This window comes from Jaculus jaculus, chromosome 22 (genome assembly GCF_020740685.1).
Source record: "Jaculus jaculus isolate mJacJac1 chromosome 22, mJacJac1.mat.Y.cur, whole genome shotgun sequence".
Classification (NCBI taxonomy): Eukaryota; Metazoa; Chordata; class Mammalia; order Rodentia; family Dipodidae; genus Jaculus; species Jaculus jaculus.
Window position 1 is genome coordinate 9,575,444 of NC_059123.1, and position 18,084 is coordinate 9,593,527.

An 18,084-nucleotide genomic window follows, 5' to 3' on the forward strand; every position below is an offset into this window, starting at 1 on the left:
CGGTGCTTGCTTGCAAAGCCTGCTAATCTGGGTTCAACTCCCCAGTACCCACATAGAGCCAGATCTACTGCATGGTGCGTGCATCTGGAGTTCATTTGCAGCAGCAAGAGGCTCTGGATTTCTCTTTCTCATAAATAAATGAAAACATATTTTAAAGTTTTGTAATTGACCTGTAGGTAAGTATTAAAGTGGTTATTGATTCATGGAATTCTTGTCGCAAGGAGCCTTAGCCTTAGGTTCGTTAGTGGAGGGTCACAGGTTATGCATACAATATGAGAGATCCTCAAATTACTTTTATTTATTTTAATTTTTATTTTTTTTAATTTTTTATTTATTTATTTGAGAGCGACAGACACAGAGAGAAAGACAGATAGAGGGAGAGAGAGAGAATGGGCGCGCCAGGGCTTCCAGCCTCTGCAAACGAACTCCAGATGCGTGCGCCCCCTTGTGCATCTGGCTAATGTGAGACCTGGGGAACCCAGCCTCGAACCGGGGTCCTTAGGCTTCACAGGCAAGCGCTTAACCGCTAAGCCATCTCTCCAGCCCTCAAATTACTCTTAATTGAGCGTCGGTCTTGCTATGCATGCAATATGCTCGCGGCATGAGATCCATTCCTGCGGTTTTAGATGCAGTCTCATCCAAACATTCCCTTCTGGGTGTGACTGACCATTGGACATGTCTAGGACTGGGTTTTTCGGAAAGCAGAGAGCCTCTTAACAGGACTGCCCCTGGAGAGGATGCAAGTTTTCTCAAAGCAAAAGGTGATATTTTGGGTCCCTTTACATATGTTTGCTATATGACCATCTCAGTAGCTGCATTCATATGCAAAAGCACGGTTTTTTACTGGTTGGTGGGGACGGGAGCGAGAATTGGGTCCACAGTTTCAAATTATCCAAGAGAACGCAGTCAATTTCTCTGGGTACTTTCAGTCTCTTCCCCTCTTCACTTGGGACTTGGATTGGAGTTTTAAGCTTACTCTTAACTGCCTTTAGTGTTTTTAAGTGGAATCCCCATATTTCTTTACTTCTCTCTTTGAGCAGATGCTGTCTGCCACTTGGTAGATAAGCCAGCGTTCTTGTAATAGAGCCGAGAATCTACAGAGGGGGAAAGACTTTTCTCATAAAATTTATTGATGACTCTTCTGTCATAATGCAGTTAAAATATGTTGTCTTATAATAAATGACTAGTATAAACCTATTCTCTACTGTTTCTGTGTGCATTGAACATTCTTATAACAAACATTTAACTCCAATTGTGTCAGATGTTGTTATAAATTCTGACAGAAAATAAAAGACTTTCTGGACTAAGATGTAATGACAAATTTTCATTACTTTTTAACTGACCATGCCAGAAGTTGAGGGACATGTTATTTGATGGATATTTAAACATTATTAGAAGTTTCTCCAACTACATGACATTGAAAAAGTGTCTGTTCTTAATAGAATTGGTTTTTCTCTTCACAGATTTCTTTAAAGGAAAAACAGTGTTTAATCACTGGCTACCAGGAATATGTTATAATAACATCACCTTTCAGCTGGTATCTGAAGCAACCTTTAATAAAAGTACCCTTGTGGAATATAGTGGCGTCAGTCATGAACCCAAACAGCACCGAACTGGTGAGTCTTCTGAGAAACCAAATTGAGTGAAAAAAATTAAATGATATATTATCATATATTCATTTCAAATGTTTCTAAGGAAAAAAAAATTTCTTAGCATTTCTAAAAAACATTTTGTTGCAGAGCCAGTAAAGAGAATACTTCTTATTAATAAATTTTCTGTCAAAGAAAATGAGCAAAATATTCAAATAATAACATAACATAAATCAATGTAATCTTTGATTAATAATCTTTGAACAGAGGGACACGTGATAATATCAAGAGTTATAGTCTGGTAAGTGCCTATGGAGCAGAAAAGACAGAGAGTTAGACCTTCTAGTACAGATTATCAAATCATTAAAGGAAAATGCTGAAATTCTGATTTTACCTAGCGCTTTCAGTACTAATTTTAGTAGCATTGGCTAATATGAAAAGCTATTACAGAATAGATTGATGGATAGAAGAGTGAATGCATAAAATAAATACATTCTACCAAATATCTATCCCCAATATATGCTGGCAACACTGAGTTCACCTAGCATACGGCTACAGCAATACTGAACAGGCCAATTTTTATGAGTATTTGAAATAAGTTATAACAGACCACCTCCCAAATCCCTTACCCCCCCTCCCCAAATAATCTTCTATGCCATGATTCTCAGTTAATTTAGAACAAGACTAGGAAACCTTTTCAACTCTATAGATTATTCACCTTGAGAGAGCATTGAAGATTCTCTTTGTACTTCTCAGTATTCAATTGGACCAAAGACATATTAATGAGCCCCTTCCACTTGGAATTTAATTCTAAGTGCTTAGAAAGGGGGGAAGGCAAAGATGGGTATGATGGGGCCTCTCTTCTCAAAAATGGTCTAGGCATTAAATGAATAATACAGGGAAGAATGAGGTAAGTGTTATTTAAAAGACATAAAACCATTGAACAGTACAAAGGATGGAGAACTTAACTTTTATTACGAGTTCTTACAAGGGGGTGTTTAAGGGACAATTTGAAGAGTAGAAGCAATTGTAGGCAAAAATCAAGGGATGTCTGTTTATAACATTGTTTTAAGATTTATTTTTATTTATTTATTATTAAATTATTATTATTAAAGGCAAAGAGAGAGAAAAAGTGTGTGTGTGTGTGTGTGGTTGAGTGTGAATGGGCATGCCAGGGCCTCTAGCCATTGCAAACGAGCTCCAAACGCATGCTCCACCCTGTGCATCTGGCTTTCGTGGGGCCTGAAAAATTGAACCTGGGTCTTTAGGCTTTGCAGGCATGCACCTTAGCCACTAACCCATCTCTCCAGCCCTATGACATTTTTTTTTTTATTAAAAAACATACTTTGTGTGGTTATATCATGTGTTGGTACCTTTTCCCTCCTCCCTGCCCCCATTCCACGGGGGCCCCTCTTCAGTGGGGTTGCTGGTATTCCCCATGGGGCTGTGATTGTGCATGTCTGCTTCCATAATTCATAGTCATTGCCCAGTCATATGCTTCATTGTAGAAGTGGATTCAGACACCCAACATAGGCGTTGGCATCTCCATGGGCACACAGGCAAACTTGTAAGGTATAGCTGTGTCCCATAGAGCATCTTACCTTGATAAGTAAATACTTACCTTATAAGTAAATTATAGTTTAGCTTTTTTTATTTTTCTTTTTTCTTTTTATTTTTTTTGGTTTTTCGAGGTAGGGTCTCGCTCTAGCCCAGGCTGACCTGTAATTCACTATATAGTCTCAGGGTGGCCTCGAACTCATGGCAATCCTCCCACCTCTGCCTCCCAAATGATGGGATTAAAGGCATGTGGCCACCACAACTGGGTTAGTTTAGCTTTTAGTTAAAAAATAAAGAAGAGTGGTCCTGAAACAGACAGATTTTTTTAACATGATATTGTGGTTAAAACCTAAAATACTTAGCTAAATTATTTGTTTAGAAGTCAGGATTGCCACGTCAACAAGCATAATATCCTAAGTCAACACGTGTAATGTGTGGCTGATGAGCTAATATTGGTCACTGTGCACTGAGTAATAAAAGAATGTTTACTTGAAACCACAGTGGTCCGAGTCAATTTGCGTACATTAGAACCGAAGTTCCTCTCCATTTGGTAAGTTCACTTATGGAAATATTCAATATGCAATAAAGTTAAAAATGACTTAAAGGCGAAAATCCCATCTTTTACAGCCCCATATCCACCTCGAAACATTTCTGTTCGTTTTGTGAACTTGAACAAAAACAACTGGGAGGAACAGAGTGGAAGTTTCCCAGAGGAATCCTTCATAAAAGCACAAGACTCAACAGGAAAAGACAGAGTCTTCCACTTCACACAAGAAGCTCTGGAAATCCCTTCTGGAAACACCTCCTCGGGTTGGCCTGATTTTAACAGCAGTGACTATGAACCAACAGCTCAGTCATACTGGTGGGACGGAGCATCTGCAGCTCCTGAAAGCGAGGGTGACTTTGTCAGCGTTCTTCCAGTAGAATACGAAAAGAATGCGACAGTCAGCGGGACTGACCGGCCAATGTCAGACTCTTTCTTCCCTGTGCAAATGATCCTGAGCTGGCTACCACCAAAGCCACCCACGGCCTTTGATGGATTCCATATTCTCATAGAAAGAGAAGGTAGGATGTAAGACAAGAGGTCAAATGAGAGGCATGAAGGAATGGAAACTGAAACACTTTATTGGCTTTCTTTTTAATATTTTAGATTTTCAATTTTGTTTATTTATTTATTTGAGAGTGACAGATACCGAGAGAGAGAGACAGAGAGAGAAAGAGAGAGAGAATGGGAGCTCCAGAGCCTCAAGCCATTGCAAACAAACTCCAGACGCATGTGCCCCTTGTGCATCTGGCTAACGTGGGTCCTGCCTGGGGAATCGAGCCTCCAACTGGGGTCCTTATGCTTCACAGGCAAGCACTTAACCACTAAGCTATCTCTCCAGTCCACTTTATTGGCTTGTTAAAAATATTTATTTATTTGAGAGAGTAATGGGTGCTCCAGAGCCTCTTCCTCCTATAACCAAACCCCAGATTCGTGGGCCACTTTGTGCATCTATCTTTACATGGGCACTGGGGAATTGAACCCAGACCTTCAGACTTTTCAAACAAGCACCTTTGACTGCTGAGCCAGACCCAACACTTTTAAATTTAAACGTAGGAAGGAAGAGTGATATAGATAGGTAACATCTAAAGACATAAAGAACACGAAGAATTTAATAAAATATTCACTGTGAACTGAGCAAAATCCCCGATATAATAGATTAAAACAGAGCTATAAAGTTCAGGTGGTTCATTTCACTACTCACCATTTAACATTCCAGAAGCCACCGAGGAAAACCTGGTATTTGGAAACATTGATCCAAGCACGTAACCATCATAAAATATTAGAGTATCCTGGCGTTTCGTTTTCTTGTAGGCAAACTTGTGAGCTGCGCAGCCAAGAGTCTTGCTAATAGAATGACTCCTTCCGGGCTGGAGAGATGGCTTAGCGGTTAAGCGCTTGCCTGTGAAGCCTAAGGACCCCAGTTCGAGGCTCGGTTCCCCAGGTCCCACGTTAGCCAGATGCACAAGGGGGCGCACGCGTCTGGACTTCGTTTGCAGAGGCTGGAGGCCCTGGCGCGCCCATTCTCTCTCTCTCCCTCTATCTGTCTTTCTCTCTGTGTCTGTCGCTCTCAAATAAATGAATAAAATTTAAAAAAAAAAAAAAAAAAAAGAATGACTCCTTCCCCAGCAGCCTGAGATCTGTGTGCTGCTCCCCTGATATTCACGTCCAAGGTGGCCTGTGCCTCCTGGATCCGCCACTTAGATTTCCTTAGAGGACTTGCTACTAAACAGAAAGTGTTCAACAATTGCTGTTTTCACTATAGCTAGTACAGTTTTGCAGTTCACTTATCCATCACTTGAACTTGTATGAACACACACACACACACACACACACACACTTGGATTTTTTTTTTTAAGATTTATTTTTTTTCTTTTCAATTTTTTTTTTTTTTTTTTTTTTTGGTTTTTCGAGGTAGGGTCTCACTCTGGTCCAGGCTGACCTGGAATTAACTCTGTAGTCTCAGGGTGGCCTTGAACTCACGGCGATCCTCCTACCTCTGCCTCCCGAGTGCTGGGATTAAAGGCATGCGCCACCACGCCCGGCTCACAATTGGATTTCTGAGACAGGGTCTCATGTGGCCCAGACTTGCCTCAGATTTCCTGCCTAGCTGAGAGTAACCTTGAACTCCTGATCCTCCCGCTTCTTCCTGCAAAATGCTGGCATTCCAGGCACAGACCACCATGCCCAGCTCTTCTTACTTTAGCCCACCGGCTAAGGAAAAACAGACAGGTGGCATGTCTCAAGTGTTCTATAGCAGATATTTATGGTTGGTTTTTGCCTGTTTTTAACAGTAACGTATCTCGCATTCCAGCAGTTTTGACGGCAAGGGCTGTCAACTGGTCAAAGTCTGGCATTAGCATGGTAGCTTTATTTTCATGGGAGGGTATTGAATTGTGTAGTCTCAGATGTAAATTATTGGTGATCTCCATTTTATTTACTAGAATAAGATACAATATTCATTCTCTATGCTTAGATGATGCACCACACACTGCTAAATATTATAGAAAGTTGAAATACTTTGTCACAGTTATTGGAGTCAAAAATCATTTTGGAATTGCAAATATATATATGAAATTGAAGAACACACACACACATATATATATTCTTAATCTGTTTTTTTTTTATTTGCTTCTAAATTTATTCTAAGTAACATAGGATCTGGTAATTGAAAACATTTTTACTGGGCTGGGAAGATGGTTTAGCAGTTAAGGTGCTTGCCTGCAAAGCCTAAGGACCCAGATTTGATTCCACAGTATCCACATTAACCAGATGTACAAGGTAGCACATGCATCTGGAGTTTATTTGCAATGGCTGAAGACCCTGGTATGCCCATTCTCTCTTTCTGTCTGCCTCTTCTTCTCTCTCACCATCTCTCCTTCTCTCAAATAAACAAATAAAATTTTAAAAAAGCTTTTTGCTGCCTACTTCTAAGCAAGTTCAGTTATGTGTTTGTCTGACTATGGTATGTTGCTTTGAAAGCTGTTGTTACCAATAATAATAATGACAATAACAGCTCCAAATAAAATTGCAAACAGAAGAGATAAAATCTGAGGCAATGTAAAATTTGTCTTCCTTTTCAAAGTTGTGAAAGAAAATAAATGAAGGAAAAACTTGTTTTCCATAACGGTATAAATGTCAATCTATCTTAAATCATTTCTTGGATATTGAATGCTATGATAAGAACTTGCTAGATATTTAGTGCTAATGATTTTTCCTCTTTTACACCAGATGAGAAAGTCTCAACATACCATTTCTACTGTGCATATAATTCTGCTCGAGGTATATCCAATACACCTTCCCTCCACGTTATTGATTTGCATACTATATTTTACTCTTGGTCTTTAAAGTATTAGGAATATAATTTGAGCTCAATTTTATCTTTCTGCTGCTAGTGCCTTTGGTTTAGAAGTGTAATTGAACTTGAAAGCGAGAGAGGAAGTCTGTAATTAAATATCTGTTTCATAACCCTTATCCGCTTGTCTGCATCCAAGGCCCTGGCCGGTGTCAGTCACGTGTTTTGTCTTTTTGCGCATCATGTAGAGAACTTTACTGAGTATTTCACGGTAGACGAAGAAGCTCACGAATTCGAGGTGGAGCTGAAGGAGCCGGGGAAATACAGACTGTCTGTGAGGACCTTCAGTGCCTCGGGGTCCTGCGAAGCTCGGAAAAGCCAGTCCGCGAAATCCCTCAGCTTCTACATCAGTGAGTAGCCAAGAGATGATTTCTCACTTAAAGGGGAGCTAGCACAATGAAACCGGGGAGATTAACAACGCTCAGATTCACTGATTCCCAAGGCTTGGGGACTGTGGGAATTCCTCAAGGTCAAGGCAAGGATCCGTGAGAATAAATATGTGTTTGTTCAATAGTAACAAACCTGCCCAGGGATTTAACTAGAGGATCCCACTGCCCCCCCCCACACACACTATGTTGATAATTGAACATTTATTAAATTGACCTTCTGCACTAGCCATAACAACGTCTCCAAGGGCATGGACACAGTCTGGGAAATATGACTTTTGTTTGAGGCCATAATGAAATTTGGCATGGAAGGATTACATGGAAAATCTCATTAGAGTATCAAGCTTGTAGAGCTGAAAAGACAAAGATCCAAGTGTGGGGAAGCCCAGGTGGTCTCCATACAGTTGTCAGGAGACAAAGTGACTGTCCCCTCAAGGCCGCAGAGACAAGTCTACTGATCCTGCAAGAGGAAACCGCGGGGGAGTGAGGCTCTCACGGTGGTATAAGGTGGTACAAATGGCATCGATGCCTGTACTACTTTTAACTAAATAAAGCTGACTTGAAGTTTGCAGGTCAGAAATCTGCTACCTAGATCATAAGATAGTAAATGTGTTTTTCTTTCTTATTTTATGTGTGTGTGTATGCACAAGTTCACGGAGGTGTGGGTGCAGATATATGTGTGTGTGTGTGGAGTCCAGTGGTATGAGGAATGCCATCCACTTTTCATTAGTATATTTTTTAAAGTTTTTATTTACTTTCTTGAGATAAAGAGAATTTGGGCACTCCAAGGCCTTCAGTCACTGCGAACGAACTCCAGACACATGTGCCACTTTGTGCATCTGGCTTATGTGGGTCCTAGGGAATTGAACCCGGGCACTTTGGCTTTGCAGGCAAACGCCTTACCCACTAAGCCATCTCCCCAGCCTCCTCCACCTTTTATTTTGAGGCAGGGTCTCTCGCCAGCCTGAAGCTCATCATCCCAGATACACACCTGTCTACCCCGCCTCACTGCTGGGATTACAAACACACACCACTATGCCTAGAATTTTTTTTTAAAATGTGGGTTCTGGGGATCAAATCCAGGTCTTCTTGTTTGTAAGGTAAGCACTCTGCTGACTGAGCAACCTCCCCAGCCCCAAACGTGCCTTTTTGATCAGCAAAAAGGAAGAGCAGGAAACACAGATGTCTGTCAGCAAAGAATCTGTCTCATATATCTTCTTCCCTAAGGGCCAAACACCATCTTGCTTCAAACAATCCTCTAAAGATGGGCAGAATGGGAGAAAGGGCCAGAAAAAGAAAAAGAGGGAAAAGGTTATTTTATAGCCTGCAATATTGAAAAGATTCTTTTATAGCATTGATTACTTTTAGGGAACCAAAATTGTCACCACTCATGAAAGGCCTGAAATAGCTATTAGACATAAAAAAAAAAAAACCACATTTTTAATTACTGAGTGTGAATTTCAGGTGAGGGGATGTCTGATGTGGGACAGCCGGAGGATAAACTTGAGCACTTAGTTTTCTCCTGTGGGGAGGAAAATGCTTCATTAAGAAGTGACCTGGCCCATCAGCACACAGCCATGGCCATGGAGACTCAATCAATGCTGCCTACCACACCAGCCTTTCTTTTCTCTTGGCTTCAAATGTGTTTTATAGTACAAACCACAAAACATAGAAATACAAAACATAGAAAGGCACTAGCAGCAGAAAGATAAAATTGAGCTCAAATTATATTCCTAATACTTTAAAGACCAAGAGTAAAATATAGTATGCAAATCAATAACGTGGAGGGAAGGTGTATTGGATATACCTCGACATCTTTTTCCCTGAACTTATTTTATTTGTTAAATCTTCTCATACCAAATTATAAAACTCTAGATTGTGGTTATACGATGTGCTTATTTATTCATTTTCATGCATCCAACAAATATTTATTGAATTAATTATTTTAATTTTTTTTATTTTAGAGAGAGAGAGGAGAGAGGATTGGGTTACCAGGGTCTCAGCCACTCCACTTTCTTGTGCCACCTAGTGGGCATGTGAGACCTTGCACATTTGCCTTACCTTTGTGCATCTGGCTAACACGGGATCTGGAGAGTTGAACATGGGTCCTTAGGCTTTGCAGGCAAGTGCTTTAACTGCTAAGCCCTCTCTCTAGCCCAGAATTACTTATTTTTAATCAGTCAGGCACACTGTTTTCTTCTAAAGAGTACTTCACATGACTAGTGCCATTCAGAATATGTTAAGACTGCTCACATATGTAATCATTTCAAAGAGACGTGGCTTATTGTTCATTTACAACAACAAAAAAGACACTAGAATTTTTTGTATGTACCAATCAAAGAATATTTGGGGTGCTTAAAAATATTCTGCTTAATCGCGTAGAGTAGTTGAGTATGCTGTGTATACTCTGACTTAGCAAACACACTCTAGATATAAATACTTACACGTAAACTGGTAGTTGAGCAACGGATTCTATTGGCTTAATTTATCTAGCATAGTGTAGTGAAACATCAGCTAAATAATGTTTGCAGCCCACTTTCCTGACCAAGCTGTTTCAGAATTCTAGAATTCTGAATATTCATCGCATTAAGATTTAGATTATTTTTAATTAGAGAGGGAGAGAGAGAGAAAGAGGCATTTAGTGAGAGAACGGTGCTCCAGGGCCTCTAAGCCACTGCAACTGAACTCCAGAGGCATGCACTGCCTTGTATATCTGGCTTGCATGGGTAATGGGGAATTGAACCTGGGTCCTTAGACTTCACAGGCAAGCGCCGTAACCACTAAGCCATGTCTCCAGCCCAAGATGTATATTCTTTTTTTCAGATATATGTATGTTATTTCATTGTGCTTTATATTTCTATAGTCCTGAAGGCTTTTCCAAAGAGAATTGTGGTATATATTTAAATTTAACTCCTACAACCATATGAAGGGAACTCCCCACACCCCAGCACTGGTAATTCAACTCAGGCATGTGCATCTAACAGGCAAGTTCTGCAACTGAGCTATACCATCTCCCCCTTCGATGCTATTTTTTTTTTTGAGTCTGAGTCTCAGTAACTTGCTCAATGCGGCCTTGAACATGCCATCCTCCTGCCTCAGCCCCTAGAGTTGCTAGGATTCCCAGTCATGTTCTACAAAGCCTGGCTCAAAGACACACTTTCAGTATTTGTTATGTGAAAACTACTTGATCACAGACAGTTCTGTGGCTTTCATATATATCAACACCAGTACTAAAATGTAGGATTAACTGGAAATGCCAAAGTCCCTTTATTTTATTTATTTATTTATTTGTTTGTTTATTTGAGAGCAACAGACAGAGAAAGAGGCAGAGAGAGAAAGAATGGGCGCGCCAGGGCTTCTAGCCACTGCAAACGAACTCCAGACGCGTGCGCCCCCTTGTGTATCTGGCTAACGTGGGTCCTGGGGAATTGAGCCTTGAACCAGGGTCCTTAGGCTTCACAGGTAAGCGCTTAACCACAAAGCCATCTCTCCAGCCCCAAAGCCCCTTTTTGTGTAGCTTGCAGTGACTCCTTATCTTAGGATGGTCCATGCCACCAGGTTATAAAGGCTTACTACCTCTGTGACATTGAAAAGTGCGTGCAAACCTCTGAGCCTTGGTATCTATATGAGTAAATAGGGCATTGAATCTCTATGGTTCTTTTCCAGTTGAACATTCCATGCAGCCCATTTGACAGATGCAATGACAGATCAAGAATCATTCTGTCATATGCAAAAGATGCATAAATTATAATAAGGAGAAGACCCTGGCCAACCTATTTTTTTTCAAGATTTACTTTATTTATTTATTAGAGACAGAGAGGGAGAGAGAGAATGAGAATGGGAGCATCAGGGCCTCCAGCCACTGTGAACGAACGCCAGACACCTGCGCCACCTTGTGCATCTGGCTGATGTGGGACCTGGAGAATTGAACCTGGGTCCTTAGGCTTCATAGACATGCACTTTAACCGCTAATCCATCTCTCCAGCCTCCAACCTATTTTATAACCAGTTCTTTTCAGTATTTCAGAGTATCCCATTCTAGAAGGACAATGCAGTGTTAAGAACATGGATTTTGGAGTCAGACTTCCAATTTGTGAATCCCATCTCTCCTAATCCTGTCAGCCTCAGTGTTTTCAATCTAAAAGTGAGACACAAAAATAGCACTTATCTCATAGATTTGTTATAAAAAATTTAAGGGCTTAACTATATCATTTCATATAAACAAAAAAGAGCCTAATTCATAATGGGTGTCAAATCTCTTTGATGCCATTGTCATGCTTGAATTATAATTTCCCTCATGTCATTTACACGCATCTGAACCTGCCCCTCCCAACGGGGCCGCTCGCTCGTCTCCCACTCTGGAGAACAAAGCTAATGATGGGCACCTTGGAGCAGACCTTTCACAATGATGAACCCGCGTCGTCCCTCAAACATCACCAGGTTCCAGGCACCCTTTTTGAACTCAGCCAGCCTGTTTCTTTAATGCCATTCCTGCTGCTGCCAAATTTAATTTTTTTTCCATGGGATTATAGTCAAAGCTCATTTGAATCTCAAAGCAATTATTTCTAGACACTACAGAACCTCGGAGCCAAGGAATTAGGAAGACTGAAGAACTGCCACACTATGACACCCGCTGCGGCAGAATTCCCCTCAGTACTCAGAGGTGCCCGGAGGCCGAAGCCACGCACGTGTGCCCCAATAAAATTGCCATGGTGTTGCTGTTTGGACCAGATGGAGGGCAAGGAACTGAACCCTGCAGATAGCTGACCACAGCATGGGAAGAGGAAACAGTGTGATGGATGGTGGTCTTTAAAAAATCTCTCACGATGGGCTGGAGAGATGGCTTAGCGGTTAAGCACTTGCCTGTGAAGCCTAAGGACCCCGGTTCGAGGCTCGATTCCCCAGCACCCACGTTAGCCAGATGCACAAGGGGGCGCACATGTCTGGAGTTCATTTGCAGTGGCTGGAGGCCCTGGTGCGCCCATTCTCTCTCTCTCTCTCTCTTTCTCTCTCTCTCTCTCTCTCTCTCTCTCTCTGTCTCTTTCTCTCTCTCACTCTCTGCCTCTTTCTCTGTGTGTTGCTCTCAAATAAATTAAAAAAAATTTTTTTTTTACTCTCTCATGATAGAGAGATGGCTCAGTAGCTTGGGCCCTTGCTTGCCAAGCCTAAAGACCCCAAGTTCAATTCCTCAGTACCCATGAGGAGCCAGATGCACAGAGTGGTACATGTATCTGGGGTTCATTTGCAGTGGCAGGAAACCCTGGCACATCCCTTCTCTCTCTTTGTTTGCAAATAAATAAGAAATATTGGGGAAAAAAAATCTCCTTGTGGCTAGAGAGATGGTTTAATGGTTAAGGCACTTGCCTGTGAAGCCTAAGGACCCATGTTTGATTCCTCAGTATCCACATAAGCCAGAGGCACAAGGTGGCACATGTATAGAGTTCCTTTGCCGTGGCTGAAGGCCCTGGCACACCCACTCTCTCTCTATCTGCCTTTCACTCTCTCTTTCTCCATCCCTCCCTCCCTCTCTCTCAAGTAAATAAATAAATAAAATACTTTAAAAAAAAAACTCTTTGTAATGGGCAGACATGAAACACAATGACTTTTATTTTATTTATTTATTTTGGTTTTTCAAGGTAGGGTCTCACTCTAGCCCAGGCTGACCTGGAATTCACTATGGAGTCTCAGGGTGGCCTCGAACTCACGGCGATCCTCCTACCTCTGCCTCCCGAGTGCTGGGATTAAAGGCGTGCGCCACCAAGACAGGCTCCACAATGACTTTTAAAACCAGTACCTTTTATGTCAACCAGCTCCCTGTGTCACACCGCCTCCCTTTGTGTTCTGATTTGAAATGTCCAGGCTCCACGGGAGAGTGGATTGAGGAGTTAACTGAGAAACCCCAACATGTGAGCGTCCATGTGTTAAGCTCGACGACTGCCTTGATGTCCTGGACGTCTTCCCAAGAGAATTACAACAGCACCATTGTGTCCGTGGTGTCCCTGACCTGCCAGAAACAAAAGGAGAGCCAGCGGTTGGAGAAACAGTATTGTACTCAGGTAAGAGACCAAAGGGGGGCCAGCAGATCACCTGGTAAGGAATCAACTGCATCAAATCCTCCTGAGGTCTTGTGTGCAAGTGTGGGGAGCAGTGTTCCCCAAGGGGAGGCAGGGAGTGAGTGGGAATGGCTCCTCACACACAGCCAAGCTCCTTCCCTTTGCAGAAAACCATGTTCCTTCCTCTTCCATGTCTTAGTCAAGAGGGTTTGGTGTCACGTGCTAGAGGCAGATGCGAGAGTTCAAGGTAAATCGTAAACATCTTCCCCTTGCAGAGCAAAGTTATTATTTAGTGATTGATAATAATGATGATGATGATGATGATGATGATGATGAACAGTAAGCATGGAACTACTGTTCCATATTTCAGAAGCCCAAGCTAGAAGGAAATGACGGTAAAAGAGGTAAAAGAGTAGTGGGGAAAGAATGTGGAAACTGGGTGGAGAAACTTCCCATGGGAGGAAACAGCCAGGCAGAAATGGCTTCTGCTGGGAGGGTGCAGGGCTGGCTCAGTATTTGTCCTCACATGCGTTTAGCTTTTAGGTAAAGAAAGAGTAATGTGAAGCCGGGCGTGGTGGCGCACGCCTTTAATCCCAGCACTCGGGAGGCAGAGGTAGGAGGATCGCCACGAGTTCGAGGCCACCCTGAGACTCCATAGTGAATTCCAGGTCAGCCTGGGCTTGAGTGAGACCCTACCTTGAAAAACCAAAAAAAAAAAAAAAAAAAGAGTAATGTGACCACCCCCCCCAAAAAAAAAACCAAATTATGTAAAAGCTAAAATAATGGTCAAAGGTGCTTGCTTACAAACCCTTCCAGCCCGGGTTCACTGCCCCAGTACCCATGTTAAGCCCAATGCACAAAAGTGGCACATATGTCTGGAGTTTGTTTGCATCAGCAAAAGGTCCCTGGTGCGTTCCCTCCCCCCTCCTCTCTCTTTCTCATTCTCTCTCCCTCTGATCACAAATAAATGAATATAATAAAATAACACTCCCTTCTCCTCACCAATCCCAAGTAAAAAGAATTTTGAAAGCTGCAGAGGATCCAGCTAACCACAAGGAGGAGGGAGCAAGGGGCGGGCCAGAGACGACATGCTACGTACTGGAGATGTCAGCCTCTAAGGGTGGACACACGCATCCACCCATCACTCCTGACACAGAACGTGATGCCCGCCTGGAATGCACCAGGCTCTCAGGGACCCCGAGAAGCTGGGGCCCCATCTTATTTTCCAAAAATATGGTTTTAGATGTTTTTTTTTATTATATTTTTAAACCTGTGTGTGTGCTGTTATGTATGTGTAAGGCCACACACATGCCACAGTGCACGTGTGGAGATCAGAGGACAATTGTGGGTGTCAGTCCCTGCCTTCCATCTTGTTTGAGGCAGAATCTCTTGTGCCCTGCTGTGAATGCTGGGCCGGCTGGCCGGGCGAGCTCTGCGGGATTCTCCTGTACTTGCCTCCTGTGGGAATGCTGTCTGGATTACATGTGGGTTCTGCGGCTCTGATCTTGGGTCCTCACACTTGCTGGGCAAGTACTTGATCCACTGAGCCAATGCCTCATGCTCCCGGGAATTATTCTTTTTCTCTACAAGATGTTATTGGATGGCTTCGAACTCATGGCAGTCCTCCTACCTCTGCCTCCTGAGTGTTGGGATTAAAGGTGTGCACCCCCATGCCTGGCTCAGACACATTCTTTATGTCCCTAAAGGCAGAGGGGGGAAAAAATCAAATTATCTATTCAAGTGGCAAACATCTGAACATTCCTCTGGGGAAAATTGGGCATTTGTGAAATTCAAACTGTGGGGAAATTACAATTGATGATACTAATTCAAGAAGCAGGGGCTTTGGAGCACTCAAAGGTGTAGAAGGCTGGGGTAAGCCCTTACTAGAGGCTGAACGTCCCCCTGGACTCAAATTAAAGTAAGGAGTAAGTACGCTAAACAGTTTAAGTGGCATTCACAGCTCCTTATTTGGCTCATTGACTCTCTCTGCACATCCCCAATAGAACCGATGCCTCACACTGGTGGAAAAACAAAACCGTGTTTCTGTTTCATAGACAGTGGCCCAGAACTCTACTGTCCAAGGCACGTTTGTTTCTTGCCCGTTGTAATGTAACAGATTATGCATGGTTCACATTGGAACTAAAAGCTAAGTGTTCTGGTAGATGTTATCAATGACCCAGAGAAGGCTGCTCTAGGTCCATTGTACAATGACCTCCAAAACTCCAAGCCCCCAATTTAAGAATTATGGATGGACAGAAAGCCTGTGTTTGGGGTACACGATCCAAACTATCATGCCATTTTACACTCAGTTTCCACAAGGCTTGTTTTTAATTTAATTTTTATTTATTTTCTACTTGGAGACTTTAATACAATTATGTGACATATTTTATTCCTCCTAATTGCCCCTCTTATCCCCTTCCTATCCCATGAGCCTTCTAGGGATTGTGTTATTACCACACCACCATTATCCATGGCCCCAACACACACATACACACAAAATTTTTGGATGAAGAAAGTAAGTTTGAAAAGTCTCAAGGGGGCTAGAGAGATGGCTCTGCAGTTTAGGCAACTGCCTGCAAAGCCTAAAGGCCCAGCTTTGATTCCCCAGTACCCACGTAAAGCCAGATGCACAGAGCGGTACATGCATCTGGAGTTCGTCTGTAATGGCTGGAGGCTCTGGTGCACCTATTCTCTTTGTGTGTGTGTTTCCTTTTCTCTCTCTCTCTCTCTCTCTCTCTCTCTCTCTCTCTCTCTCTCTCATTCTCTCTCTCTCCCTTCCTCCCTCCCTCTCTTGTTGCAAATAAACAAAAATATTTTTAAAAAGTCTCAAGGGTTAGCCCAGAATAAAGTGGACATTAATCAAAGAACTTGAGAAACAATTGACCAGATTAGATCTAACCTGGCTTTTCAACTTACTTTGTGAAACAACAATCCATAACTTTGGAGGCCCTGGCTTGTCTATTCTCTCTCTGTTTGTCTCCTATCTCACTCTTTCTCTCTCTGCTTGCAAATAAATAAATAAAAATAAAATAAAATAAATTCAGCCAAACCTGAATAACAATTAGAGAGCTAACACTTTTTTTTTAAATTCACTTTTGCTATCCTCCAAATTTTGCAAGAAATATCAAAAGTTTGACTTATCACATAAGATATGAGGAGTTTCCCAAAAATAACAGATGTGCACGCCGGGAGTTTCCTTACCCACAGGAAGAAAGAATGATTGATAGTATTTCCTGTGGCGCCATATTTACTGGTTCTAAGTTTATATTAAATATAAAATTCAAAAACATATCTCTGAAATCAAAGTGAATCTGAAACCAAACACTTACGAATATAGGTGGAGGGCTGGAGAGATGGCTTACCAGTTAAGGCACTTTCCCGCAAAGCCAAAGGACCCAGGTTCAATTCCCCAGGACCCATGTAAGCCAAATGCACAGGTGGTACCTGCATCTGGAGTTCTTTTGCAAAGGCTGAAGGCCCTGTGCACCCAATCTCTCTCTCCCTCTCCCTCCCCCCCCCGCTTCTTCTTCTCTCTTTCTCAAATATATAAAATAAATGAATACAACTGGAATATTCTTTATCCAAAATGCTTGAGATGAAAAGGTTTTCAGATTTGGAATATTTGTGAAGACTGGAATGTTGGTGAATACATAATGACCTATTTGTGGGACAGGACCCTAGGCTGACCAAGCATTTATTTATTTGGATTTCATATATATATATGTATATTTCATATACATAACCCGAAGATAATTTACATCACATTTTAACAAGATTGTGCATGAAATAAATTTTCATGGTGCTCAATTTCCCACTTGGGCATAAATACAAGATGCTTCAGACTTTGGAGTATTTTGCTTTTCACACTGCTTTGCTCTTCTGTGAGGTTTTCTACTTGTGTCCCCCACTTTCAACTCCATTGACTCTTGTGTAACTCCCTGTAGAGAGCAGGTCCTGGGTGCGTGGTGGAGATGGAGCAAGTGGACCTGAACCTTAACTTCGTGAAGCTAATATCATTCCTTGTAGGAACAGAGCTCACCTTCACCTAAATTTGACTTCATCATGCAGCTATGTGTAACCTCTTCATGTGTGTTGTAACGTTATCCCTCCTTGCAACTACGGTACAGTTCTTCGTTCATAAACAGATATGAAATCAGCGTTATGTAAGAAGCTGTGTTACTTCTTCAAAATAAATGTACTTTTAGGGCTGGAGAGATGGCTTAGCGGTTAAGCGCTTGCCTGTGAAGCCTAAGGACCCCGGTTCGAGGCTCAGTTCCCCAGGTCCCATGTTAGCCACATGCACAAGGGGGTGCACGCATCTGGAGTTTGTTTGCAGAGGCTGGAACCCCTGGCGCGCCCATTCTCTCTCTCTCCCTCTTCTATCTGTCTTTCTCTCTGTGTCTGTCGCTCTCAAATAAATAAATAAAAATTAAAAAAAAAAAGACTTACAATCATCAATTTTAGGATTAGGGCTCATCATATAAGATAGATATCTGAAGCCAGGTGTGGTGGCACACACCTTTAATCCCAGCACTCAGGAAGCAGAGGTAGGAGGATCACCCTGAGTTCGAGGCCACCCTGAGACTCCATAGTGAATTCCA

At 42.2% G+C, this 18,084-nt stretch overlaps 1 protein-coding gene across 2 annotated transcripts in view; it reads left to right on the top strand.

Annotated features, from left to right (window-relative positions):
- Window positions 1–18,084, top strand: part of Ptpro (protein tyrosine phosphatase receptor type O) — a 263,974-nt gene that overhangs the window by 165,120 nt on the left and 80,770 nt on the right. For both annotated transcript variants that reach the window (XM_045139541.1, XM_045139542.1), the window contains exons 4-7: window positions 1,464–1,616; window positions 3,774–4,211; window positions 7,234–7,395; window positions 13,290–13,486. In XM_045139541.1, the coding sequence (XP_044995476.1) occupies window positions 1,464–1,616; window positions 3,774–4,211; window positions 7,234–7,395; window positions 13,290–13,486 (950 nt within the window). The remainder of the gene's footprint in view (window positions 1–1,463; window positions 1,617–3,773; window positions 4,212–7,233; window positions 7,396–13,289; window positions 13,487–18,084) is intronic.